General features: G+C 48.9%; 1 protein-coding gene across 2 annotated transcripts in view; it reads right to left on the bottom strand.

Moving 5' to 3' along the window:
- Positions 1-12,991, bottom strand: part of LMX1B (LIM homeobox transcription factor 1 beta) — an 87,307-nt gene extending 74,316 nt beyond the window's left edge. For both annotated transcript variants that reach the window (XM_057382931.1, XM_057382929.1), the window contains exons 1-2: positions 12,544-12,991; positions 12,066-12,252 (exon numbers count right to left, since the gene is read on the bottom strand). In XM_057382931.1, coding sequence (XP_057238914.1) covers positions 12,066-12,252; positions 12,544-12,682 — 326 coding nt within the window. In that variant the 5' untranslated portion in view covers positions 12,683-12,991. The remainder of the gene's footprint in view (positions 1-12,065; positions 12,253-12,543) is intronic.
- Between the last annotated feature and the right edge of the window lie 327 nt (positions 12,992-13,318).

Below are 13,318 nucleotides of genomic sequence, written 5' to 3'. Positions count from 1 at the left end.
AGACACTGCTCAGGTTACTGTGCCCCAGACTGCCCCGAAAATGCCCCATGGAAATAAATGATCATTCACCACACAGCCTGGCACCTGAAGGCCCCRGCGCTTCAACCAGTTGTGCACGTAACTTTGCCTTGTAAATTGATAGCAGGAGACTGAGTAAAATTAGCCAGCTTATAAATGTGGGAGCACAGCCCGAGCCAGAAGCTGGGATTCTCAAAATACAGATTTTTAAAGCATCATAGAATTGTTACAATAATAAATTGCAAATAATATATTCTCAGCAAACAGCTCGTGCCATTTAGTGCTATGGTGTCCCACTGCAGTAAGTTTTACACAAAGCACCTGAGKGTCCATGTTATCCAAATAATTTAGCTCCACAAATGTGAAATGTTCAAAGAAAAAAATGAATTCCATTCATTTTACACATTCTGTTCTTTATTTTATCCAAGTGCCTGTCAGACTGAAAACAAACCAGCTCTGGGAGGTGAAATGCTTTGAGAAATTAAATGTGTAACTCTGACTCAGATGATCTTAAAGGAAGTGAGTCCTCCAGAGTTCTAGAAAACCACATTTTCATTTGAGGACTAACAAAAAAAATCTGACAAACACCTTAATRCTTGGCCTGTTTAGTGAAAGTTCACATGAAAAATTGTAAGAGAAGGATCAGAGCGGCTGGTGGCAGAGCAAAAGCAGCTGAAAGATGTGATTTAACATTGCAAAATCAGTGGTAGCTGGTGATTTAGTGAAAAGACAATTGTTGCCTCACTGCGGTCCTGGTCACATGTCACTGGCATTCCACAAACACTTTGCCAGTGGAAATCCAACACCAGCTTTTGGCAGGGCAATTTCAGAACAGTGCAACATATTATAAATTMATTATCTTACTATTTTCTCTGAAAACAACGGTTTCTATATCATGGATATTTACAAAATCCTTTATTACATTTCAAATATTTAATCACATTTCATCTCTGTCAGTTCTATGTTCAGCTCCAGATTCTCCCATTAATACACTGAAAGCCTSTCAAAAACATTTGCATATTTGCAGATTATTTGCTCGGCACCCAAATTCCTCCGATATTTTTTCTGAAATCAACAGGAGACATAAAACAAGTCCAGCCCCGCTCAGCCCCTTTTCCCACTCACCCCCATTTCAAGGGTGAAGCAAACTCCCACAAATGAGCATTTTAAAGGTTTTGAAGCAGCGATGAGGGAAGGACCATGGGTGAGTTCAGTGCAAATTTATTTTTACGGATCGAACTTAAGCAAATCCAAGGAACAATTAGGAAGTGCTGTCAACTAAAGCCTGAAATCCAAGCAAGTCACCATTCAAAGCACAGTAGGCCCTTATAAACAGTTAATCCACGCAGCTGCAGTAGTTAAAGCAAACACRCTGCCCTTCACTGCGCCATCAATTACACCTTCCCAGAAAAAAATTACACAAACTTTGCAGGATTTTTCAGAGAGAAGATGGATTCTTTTGGAGACTTGAGGTCAAGGCTGGACTGTTTAAAGTATATTATTAACAAATAAACATTTATTGCAAAAAAACCCTATAGGCCTTTGGGGAGGAAAATTGTGTTATTTTTGGCATCAAATGACACAAGCCATTTATGACATGAATGGCTATCACCAACAGACTGATGAAATGGCAAATATCTCCCACTTAACTTCCCTTGGCTTCCTGAATAAACTTTTTCAAACACTTTTTTCCTTCTGAACTGGCAATAAACTCCATGTAATTTTGGTTTTCTCTCTGTTATAGCTATTTCAAGATCTGYATTTGGAAAGGGTGAAGGTACTTCCAGATGGAAGCTGCAGACTCCCCAAAGGCTGGCAAGGTGATGAAAATCACATTGTTGGATCCGGGGCCACGACTGCCCCTGTTCTGTGTGTTCCTGCCTGGGTGAAAACACCCAAAAAGCTTTTGGATGGTGGGGTGAAAACACCCAAAAAGCTTTTGGATGGTGGGGTGAAAACACTGAGGTTGAATTGTGGCATCCAGCAAATTGAACGTTATAGCTCTTGTCATTGAATGTATCCGACAAACCCCTGCCAAAGTATGAGCTGATCTTTAAAGAAAAAGCCTCAAATAGGACAGGATTCAATTGCTCAGGGCAGGCAATGTTCGAGGGACATGGATGAGGCCAGCACAGAGCACTTGCCTTGGGGCTTTTGGAGGACACAGATGAGCAGCTGGAGCTCAACCTGGCACCCTGAGGGGTACAGGGGGACACAGAGCACCCTGTGCCAGCTTTGCCACGCAGGATGCTGCAGTAAAACTCTGCATCCCAGCCCTCCGTCCCCTCTTGCTGCTGCTTCTCTCTGTGCAGAACAGAGCAGGATGGGGAGGACGCTGCACTGGGCAAACTGCACTCCCTGTAATTGCCCTGGAATCCCTGGGGATTCTCCCACATAAAATTAATGCAGGCGCCATCACGGCTAATTTATTCCACACTCTCAAAACCATGCTGGGAACCAGCACCAAGGCTGAGGCAGCAGGACCAGGGAGCTGCTGGGAGCGGTGGCCTGGGAGCTCTGCTGGCTCCCTGCAGCTCAGGACATCCTCACACAAATTCAGGGACCCCACAAAGGTGATGCCCCAGCAGCCCCCGTGCAGGACACGAAGGAGAGCTGCCACTGAAATACAAACTCTGCCTGCTCGGTGGAACTTTGCTCACAGCAGCTCTGGCCAGGAGCAGCCAGGGCGCAGCAGGAGCCCCTGGTAGCAGGATCTGCCTGTTCCTCCATTACCAAATAGCTGTCAGTGTTTTTAACACTCTCTGCTCCCCTCAGCTCTATCAGTTGTTTGTTGCAGCTCCGAGCACTGAGCRTGGCAGGTTCAAACCAAAAACGCTGTGCAGAGATAGCATCGTGCAACACTAAACCATTACACCGCCATTTGTTCCCTCAAATAATTCCAGTCCATTTGTGCTTTTGCACYATTTGCACAATTAACAATAACCAGCTTCACTGCTGGTGCTCACATTCACAGAGCACCCACACACTTTCTGCAGCCACTCCAGTGTGAGTGGGACCTGACCCCACAGGGCCAMGCTCCACCGGGAAACTTCTCCTCACCAGAGGAGGCCCATGCCAAGATCCAACTGTGAAGACAATTCATGAAGCGACAGAGAAGCAGTTTCCATTGGAAAGAAGGAACTGTGCTATCACAGGACAGGAAAATGCAAGCTGTTGTCAGGCTACAGCTGTCAAATGTCAGGATGTCACAGGTTGGATATGACTGTTCTGGGGGTGCGTGTTCAATGAGAACTCGGCTTCTCTCACTAAGGAGCTTTGGCAGGTTTGGTGCCACAGCCCAAGGGTCAGAATCCTCTGGGTCCCACAGAAATCAGAGACCCTCGGCTCCAGTGGCACAGGCAGAGCCCAGAACCTGCTGAGCTCTGCTGAGCATGGAGAGCTGTGCAATCAAACTGTGCCACCAAACTGTGCCACCAAACTGTGCCATCAAACTGTGCCCATCAAACTGTCCCCACCAAACTGTGCCATCAAACTGTGCCATCAAACTGTGCCACCAAACTGTGCCATCAAACTGTGCCCATCAAACTGTGCCACCAAACTGTCCCCATCAAACTGTCCCCATCAAACTGTCCCCATCACAGTGTGCCACCAAACTGTGCCCATCACACTGTGCCCATCACACTGTCCCCACCAAACTGTCCCCATCACACTGTCCCCATGCACCGCCTGTGACACCCGTGCTCCCTCACCAACACCCAAGGAACACACCAATGCCAGCCCGGAAAATGCAGTGGTGCTTTTCTCCATCAGAGWAATCCTCAGCTGTAACCAGAAATGCTTTAAAATGATATTCATAGTTTCTTCTGCAAATTCGAGCTTGCTTGCTCCCTGCCATTATACTAACATGATGAAAGTAACAACTGTAAAAAAAAATAAAATTATATAGACGACTATTGTTTGTTTGGTTTTGGTTTGCTTTTGTCATCAGTGAATGGTGATTCAGGTTACACCAAGGAAGAAGCACGTGAAAGCAAATTCCCAACAGCTACCAGGAGGATTTGGTCCCCAGCATGTGTACGTAAATCCCATCAGCTCTTACTGGGAAAGTGCATGTGCACTCTTGTACATTATAAATAAAACACTGATTGCAGTAAAATCTAGAGCCAAATTCCCTCCTTTGACGAGCAAGGATGGCTCTCACTGAACTCAACAGGAATGACACGTTCACAAGTTCATCTCAATGTTTGCAGAGGAAAACTTTGTGCATATAAAGAAAATATTATGTTTTGGAAGCAAAGAAAATTACCTCCACAACAAATGTTCTATTTGCCTGTTACAGGAGAATCAGAGCACAAGCCCTTATCGAGTCCCAAAGAAATGTGCTATATTTTGTTTATGCTGATATAAAGGACATTTATCAATCTGCCAGAGCAGCTCTGCTGTATCTGTGAGGAAGATCATTGTAAAATTTCAAACCCAAGAAAATAACAAACTGAAATTAACCATATTAACAATTCCTTTACTGTAATTCAATCTCAGARAGTTCTGCTTGTTTGGTTGCCCACAGGCAAATAGTTTTTGAAAGGTAACCCCGGTGTGAGAGCCATGCACAGGTGGGCTGGGCTGCTAAAACAGACCCTGTGCAGGGCTGAGCTCAGCRTCACACCCTCCTGAGACAGCAACACTGCATGGTGGCTGAAATACCTCATTGCAAGGGTTTGGCTCCAGAACAATCTGCACTGGAGCTGTGCAACATCCCCACATGTGCCTCTGCTCTGAAGGTGTACTGAGAGCGAAAAGGGGCCCTGGCAGCACAGCTATGCTGTRTATAAAGGAGAAAACAGCTATCAGTGAATTGTTTTTAACAGCCAGAGGCTATTTTGTAAAATGGCTGTTTTTTGAGCCTGTGAGGCCCCGGGCAGGAGCACTGGTGTCCCCAGCCCTGCTGGTGGCAGTGACTGTGCCAGGGCTGTCCCTGGCTCGGGACAGCAGCCACGGTGTGGTCACAACAACTGCAGCCATGCCAGGGCAAAGCAGGGCAAGGCAGTGCTTTATTTGAGAAATAAACGTCTAGCTRAAGCAAGTCCACGAGTGTAAAGTAAATGTAAAATTCATACATAAAAATATTTTTTAGAACAAAAAGGAGAAAAGTTGAGCATCTGCCTCAATTTTATATTGAATTTAAAGAGGCTTCTAAAACCAGTGAATAATTTGCCTGAACAAGGCACTGAAGATTCAGATCTATATTAGCATGCATGTTAGAAACACTAATACTGCATTTCAAACAAAAAGTCAAGCTCATTTTGCATTATGAGTATTTTCATTTTGTTTCTCTTGTATGATCTCTCCTCTCAAACTCAGTAATCTAGCTTGACTTTCAACATTTATTTTAAGTTAGAGGTGAAGCTGTTAATGTATTTTTTTTACTTAGTTGCTAATGGATAAAAGTGATGTCTTCTTCATAAACGCAACCAGTGCTGTTAAGGCTCCTACTGCTGCAAAATGATGTTATCTCCCTGTTACATTTTATAAAATACCATAACTCAGAAAACACCTYTGCTTTCTAATTAAATTCTAATACTTTTTTATCAAAAAGATCAGTTTTCATTCATAGTTTTGGCTATACCAAACCACAAGTACATGGTCCACAAGGTGGATATTCAATAAAAACTTCCTGGCCACTTCATTTAGTTATTTCAATTCACCTCGAGAACGGAAAATTCTGTTCCTAATTGCACCCATTTATCTCCAGACTCCTCTAGTTTCCTTGTTTGGCTGCTGGAGATTGAGCTGTTGGGGCTCACAACACATTGGTACTTTTAACTAATCTTGTCCTTTGTTTCAAAACAAACATGGAAATTGCATGTTTTGCAATGAACAAGAAACTRTCATTTCATTATGAGTCAATCTTTGCCTTGTGAGCAATGTAATCATCCCAAATCATGCCAAAGCCCCTTCCTACCACAGCAAACCATCCCAGAGCAATACCCGGTTTATTTACCTTTACTGGAGATGCCTGATCAAGTCACATCACTGTTTTTATATTTATTTGCTTGTTTCTTACCTCACTTGAGCATTAACATGACTTACTACATGGGGGAAAAAACGGTAGGCAAAGAGAATAATTTTTCCTTGTTTTTGTCTGCAAGATTGTCATCTGGCCTTGTTCACCTCTGCAGAGGACACAGCAACGGCCTTTCTCCATCTTGCCGGGGTTTCAAATCCACAGCCTTTCTCTGACTCTGCATTTTGTGCAACTTCTGTCACGGTCCAAGCTGGCCCAAGCAGTGTAAAACCCTTTCCTAACTCTGTCTGGAAATGCTGCTGTTGTATTTACACTCCACATTCTCCCCGCGGTGCCCCGCGGAGCGCAGGAGCTCCGTGCACGGCCGGCGCCGCGGGCTGCTGCTCTCAGCCTGGCAGCGACAAACGCTGGGTATTCACCGAGTATTTACCGAGTATTCACCGAGTATCACCGAGTATCACCGAGTATTTACCGAGTATTCACCGAGCATTCACCCGAAATCGCCCCGGAGCGCCGGGCAGGGGCCCCGCGGCTCTCGAGGTGCGTGTGCGGTGTCTGCGCTGCGCCGAGCGCTCCCCGGCAGCCGGGAGGGCCCCATCGCTGCTGAGCGCCGAACCCTCCAAACCTCCCAAGCTCCAAACCTCGCAAACCTCCAAACCTCCAAACCTCCAAACCTCCCAAATCTCGCAAACCTCCAAACCTCCAAACCTCGCAAATCTCCAAACCTCGCAAACCCCCCAAACCTCGCAAATCTCCAAACCTCGCAAATCTCGCAAACCTCCCAAACCTCCAAACCTCGCAAACCTCCAAACCTCGCAAACCTCCAAACCTCCCAAACCTTCAAACCTCCCAAACCCCAAACCTCCAAACCTCGCAAATCTCCAAACCTCCCGCTGGCCTCCGCAGAGCACGCAGGGGCTCAGCTCTCCTCTAATCAACCCCTCTATCTGCTGCACTCGCCATCCCAGAAGGAAAAAAATATTAAACAAAACTAAATAAAGTCCTTGTTACTGCAAGAAACAGCAGATTTAGTAYAAATCCAAATGTTGCCTGGAATGAAAAATAAAAATCACAGCTGCATTAGGAAAAGTATACTCCTTTTTCTCYCGAATATTTCTGCCCAGATATCTGACCAAATGAAGCAGCCGCTGGCATTACTAAACCTGTCCCCCATTTTCAGGTTCACCAGAGCAGAGAGCACTTCAGGAGATMCCAGGCTTTACAGGCTGCTCCAAAACGGAGGGAAGCGACAGGGGTGTGTATTTACCAYTGAAATACAGTAATGACATAATTAGTCTAAAAAGAGGGACTATAATCCAGCTGTTCCAYCATGATACATTATTGATAGGAAAGGGGATGCATGCCTTTGAACTACTTCAAAAGTTTAGACCAAAAGGTAACAGACTCAATTTCTAAACATATTGCAAAATATTCCTGAATTTTATAACAAGTGAAGAAAATTTTGCAATGTATTTCACATCTATGATTATTTTTTTCTGAGGGCAGTAGTAAAGCATTACAAATTACACTCCTGTTCATTTCATTGCAGAATTGCCTRTACTGCACAAAGATCTTTCCTATCGCTTTCTGCCACGGATCAGTGCRAATTGTGTCTTTTCACTGCAATTATTTTGTCCACTGTTCCAGTGACTGCAGCAGCGAAGCAAAATGTCTCCCCAAATGCTGGAACACATTCCAGCGCGGCTGCCGCCAGCACGGAGCAGCGGGTGGCCGGTGGCACCGGGACCGCGGGGCCAGCACGGCCACTGGCTGACGTCACCCTGGAACAACAGCCACATTTCCTCACAGCTTTGGGGTCTGCTCCGAGACGCCGCCAAAGTCTGATCGTTCGGAGCATTTCTGACGGGGCTGCTGAGACCGATGGTGCAGGGCTGGCGGGATTTTCAGAAAAAACGCCAGAGTATTTCAGTGACTTTGAAAAGCATTTTTAGYGGATGACATAACTTGAATCATTACTCCATGTCCTGGGTATGTGCTAGGCTACCCCTATCTCTAGGTTTCACCTGGTTTCTGTGCTGTTTGCTGGTGAYCCGCACACGAGGAGCGGTGCCCGCTCGGCGCAGGGCGAGGGCAGCCGGAGGGAGCCCCAAATCCACACGGTTCCGTGAGTTCACAGAGCTGCACCCGGGAGCGGAACAGCTCCTCCGTTAAAAATAAAACAGCACAACTGGAAACACATCAAATCCTGCCGTTAGCACACCGCTGCTCCCCACAATGCACGCAGCACAGTCCGTGAGCTTTGGTCCCTCCTGCCCGGCTCCCACCGCATTCCACACCAGCGCTCTGCGAGAAATAACAGCCACAAAMACAGGACACACTCACTGGTGGAAGCTTTTGTTGTATTTTGAATCGAAAATGCAACTGAACTGGGAAACATCAGCCTCGGTGCTACACTTGAGTGAAAGCATTCCCAAAATCTGGAGAGGGAAAGCCTTCCCCATGGCTTCATGGGGTTTTCTTTCCTTCCTGCGAGGAACGTGTTGCTCCGTGCTGACTGCACAGCAAAACCGAGCCCAGGCACCGACAAGARAGGACTCCAAGATGAACAGAAATACATGGTCGGTCTTTTTTTTAATAGCATCAAAAAGTGCTGCTAAAACAATACCTGACACATCTAAAAGAACAAAAGCCTGAGTATTTCTCTTTCTCACCCTAAGCAAAACTTACAGACTGCCTTAATGAAAAACTACGAAATAGCAATTGTGGGTGTTTGCTACCTGATCCTTTGAATAAAAATGTCTTTTGCAGCCTTTATTTCCAATACTAGAACAGGAATACAGGTATTTCTGTATTTCTATRAATTATATGCACTGCTCACATATTAAATACGTAACCTGGAACAGTTATTTTTCATAACGTATCTTTTTTTTTTTTTCTATCAGCAATAACTAGGGCAAATTGTTATATAACACTGGGCAGTGAGAGAAAAACAAACCAGAAAAAGTACAATCACAAAAAAAGGGGAAATACACAAATGGGAAAGAAATGTAGTATTTATAAATACTAATGTTTTGTAGCAGGAAGCACTGTTATGASTGCAGTACAGTAAGTAAATTCATTTAGGCAAAGAACCAAAATACAGCTACCATAAGCCTTCCATTTTTGAAAAACATTTATTCTGAAGGTTTCAGTTTGTCAGAAAAAAACCCCTTCTTTTAAAGATCAAAAACACAGTGTAAGTGTAAGGTTCCAAATGTGCAGCAATTTGGCAATATTCTAATTAAAATCATAGRGATTCTGTTTGTCTTGGGCTTGTGAAAGCCAGCCTTCCCTGGTGCCACTGCTCTGGGTTTTTTTCCTTAAAAATCTTGCCATCAAATGCACCTGACTYTCAAAATCCTRCATTTTAGCAAAATAAGTACTTTGYATTAACTCAAAACATCAGGATGTACTCATGCAAGAATGCACTGAATTCCTTCTTTTAAAAGAGATCAAAATACATGCCCAGCTTGTCCCACTGGTCCCACTGATGTACTGATGATATTTTTTGATAAATTATATTTATCAGGCACCTCTGAGTACTTCAGACTGGGCTTGGGCTACTAATCCACCTCCCCCAGGACTCATTGTAACATTCCAAGCATAGAGGTAGCTTCACAAAGCCAACATTTTTCTTAAAAAAATTAAAAGAAAAAAAAAAAAAAGAGAGAAAAGCTGTTTTCACCCTTCCCCCTAATTTGAAATGCCCTGGTCTAAGGATGGGCAGCAATCATTCCTGACCCAGGGAAAGGTGTAAGGTCTGATATCTGACCCATCAGAAGCTTGCTTTCATTAGAAAGATGAGACACCATTTTCCCAAAGATATATACACAGTACTTGATTATAGTCCTGGGAGTTCTGGAGAAATCTGACCTTTAAAATTACATTACTACACACAGAAAAATCTATTTAAGGCAAATTTCAGGAACTGAGATATTTAAGTAAACTTTATTCTCCCTTTTTTAATTTTTCCCAGATATCTGTAAATAGGACTGAGGATAACAAAAAGCATCTGATATTACTGATCCCTGTCTTCCTCCACAGCGATTCCATTCCATCTCACTAGCCCAAGGCAGGCTCACTGAGCACACAGGCATTTCCCATCCCGATGTTCCAGCAGCAGCAGCAGCTCTGTCCTCTTGCTGGAGCTGCCTCATGGCTCCAGTCCCCACMATCTGATAACAGAACTGACCCTCTGTCCTGCACAGCCCAGGGCCACTTGCACGGACASACAGCTATTTTTATCCTCTAGCTACCACAAACGAACATTTCTCCAAGTCTGAAAGGGCACACAATCCGTGTCAGCACAGTTTCACATGTTTGCTCTTTTGGGCTAATAAAATCTCAGAGAAAACAAATTTTGATTTAGTGTGTTTCCCCTCCCCTTGCCGTGAGCCGCTGTCAGTCCTCGGGGGCACACACAGCAGGGCACCATGTCATGTCACACTAGGTGCTGCGAYTCAACAAAGGCCAACATGTTGATATCTTTTTATTGCTCGGCAGCCTGGTTACCCCATTTTCCCCCTGTACAATTGGACGCTTTKGATAAAATGGAAAGTTCTGAAGCAGTAACATTTCTATTTTCAGTCAGAAAAGTATTTTTGTTTTTACAAAGCAATAGTGTCTGATCTTGCTTTTTAGGTCACTAAGTATAATCCTTTATTTTACAGAAACTAAAGTTAAGAATTTAGAGGTACATTTGTTTGCAATTAATGTAAATATTTACGTTGCCAAATAATGTTTTTTTTAGGTAGTCTGAAGACTATTCTACATTCTTTACTAATTAACAAAAATACGTAAGGTGTTACTACCGACAGAAACAGAAGTTTCACTGATCTACATCTACAGCTACCACAGGATGGTTTGTTTTGTGTAGAAATAAAAGGCAAAGCCCGWGGATGGGCTCCCTGCACCAGGCACMAAAAATCCCTAAAGGTGCAGCAGTCCCAGCCCCACGATGGCGGGGTGGCAGCAGCCCCCAGGCAAGCCTTGGGTTATTCCCAKGCACAGAGCCCGGGCCGGGGAGGACTCTCTGGGAGCTAGTGAGGGCTGCAGCATGAAATAACATGTTTTGATGTAATTCCTAAASAGGGGGACATTTATCTGGGCCATTTATACAAGAGTTATAACCCTCACAATATTTATACTCAGCATGTCATGTTAGCATTTACTACCCGTTTCCATGGAGATGGATTTTCATGCTGTAACTATGAAATGCACATTGTTGCCACTAAGCCACTTCAGGCCTTTCTGGATGCCTGCTGAATGCCTGACAAAAGTTGATGCAAACCAATAGTTGTTGTTCTTTGTTTGTTGCCAGACTTCTAGCAGAGCCATATTATGTCCCAGTGATTGAAATGCCCATGTTCGCCCCCCTCCCGGCACAAAAAGGATCCTCAATTTAGGTGACAAGCATGAAGTGGGCTTCTGCAGGGGAGGGCGGCCCGGCGCGGGGCCGGGTTCCGTCCCTGTGCGGGGCCGCGACGCGGCGGGGGCCGCTCYCGACAGCGCCTGACATTTGGGGATAAAGCCGGAATAAGAGAGAGCGCGGCCAGCGCCGGGGCCGGGGCCGAGCTCAGCTCCGGGCTCTCCCAAGGCTGCGCCGCTCCCTCGGCCGGGCCGCTCCCCGCACCGGGCCGGTACCGACAGCCCCGCCGAGCCCCGGCCCCGCCGCCGGGCGTGCACCGGCCGTTCTGCGGGCCAGGAGCTGGAGCTGCCTCGGGCCTCTCGGAGCGGCTCGGGATTTGCAGCGGGCGGATAGAGCCGCGGGACGCTCCGAGCGCCGCGCTGCCCGCGCACCCCGAACCGGGCCGGGCCGCCCCATCCCCGTCCGCTCCGACGGCGCCGCAGGGTACGGGACAGCGRCGGGCCCACGGCTCGGTGTGTTCGGTGCGGTTGTGCCCGCAGCACCGGGATCCCCGCTCGCCCCGGTAACGGGCTGCCCCGGCYGCTGAGCTCGGGGTGCGGCCCGAAGGGAGAGCCCGCTCGGTCAGAGCCCGCAGCGCCCCCGGGCCGGGCCGGGCCGCCCCGGCGGGACCCCCGCCAGCCCCCGCGCCCTTACTGTTGGTAGTCCTGCTTGCAGTAGAGTTTGCGGTCCCGGAAGTAGCAGCTGGTGGTGAGCGCCTGCTGGCACGCGGCGCACTGTAGGCACTCCTCATGCCAGGAGGACTCGTTCACCCGCATCAGGAACCGGTCCGAGATGGGCCGCTGGCAGCCCTCGCAGACGGCCTGGTGCTGGCACTCCGACCCTGCAACGGCAGACGGCGGCATCAGGAGCCGGCCCTGGCCCCGGCCCGGCCGCGCTCCCAGCCCCGACACGACCCGGCCCCGCTCCCCAGTCCCCGTCCCGGGCAGCGCAGTCCAAGCCCGACGGCTCCCGCCGGTCCCGCACGTTCCGGTGAATCAGTCCCGCACCCCGCAGCGCTCCGGGSCTGAGCGGCCACAGCCCGCCCGGCCGTGCCCCTCGGAAGCGCAACCCCGGGCACCGAGCGGTGCGCGGGGCCACTTTCGGCGTAGTCGAGAAGCAACCGGCAACTCACCCAGCAGCACTCCCAGCGTGGCCGGCCCCGAGCGCAGGGGGTGGTCTTCCATTTTAATGCCGTCCAGCATCTTGGCGCAGTCCGGTGGGCCCCGCGGGAAGCACCTCTCCAAGGACTCGGGACCCGCCGCGATGTCCATGAGCGGCGGATCAGGCCGGCGCTCCGGGCGGCGGGGAGAGGCGCTGCCGGGTGGCGGGGCCAGCTCAGCCCCGCGTCGGGCCGGGCGCGGGGACACTCTGCGGCCGGGAGGAAGGAATCGCTTTTATTTTTATCTGGGAGACATGAGGAGCGTTTCCTGCCCGGGCTTCCAGAGACGGGGGGCAGAGGCAGGAGCCGGCGCCGCCGCCCATGGGGCCGCCCCGCTACACGGGCGCGCACATGCCGCGCACACGGCGCCGGGCAGCCGCGGTGTCACCTGCTCGCTGGCAGCGCCGGACCCACGCCCTGCTCGGCGGAGCGCAGGCCGGGCGGGGCACGGGGCTCCCGGCGCTCCCAGCCCCTGAGCCGTGCAGCGGCCCGAGGAGCCGCGCCGTTTAGAGCAGGGGCCGCGGCGGAGGAACACACCCCCCGGCGCCTCACCCCTCCTCAAACTTGCTGACATTTGAACTCCATTGGTGCGCGGCGTATCGCTGCGCCGCGGTGATCCGTCTCCTCGACGTCAAATAGTGCCCCGGCCCCGCCGGGCCCCCGCGGCCCCTCCAGCGCGGCGGCGCCCGGGGCTCGGGGCTCGGGGCTCGGGGCTCGGGGCTCGGGGCTCGGGGGCACACCCGGGGCG

This window comes from Malurus melanocephalus, unplaced genomic scaffold, assembly GCF_030028575.1.
Source record: "Malurus melanocephalus ecotype Western Australia unplaced genomic scaffold, MMel_1.1 scaffold_592, whole genome shotgun sequence".
In the NCBI taxonomy this organism is placed as follows: Eukaryota; Metazoa; Chordata; class Aves; order Passeriformes; family Maluridae; genus Malurus; species Malurus melanocephalus.
Note: the sequence above shows the minus strand (reverse complement) of the source record. Positions and strands in the feature narration are given on the sequence as shown.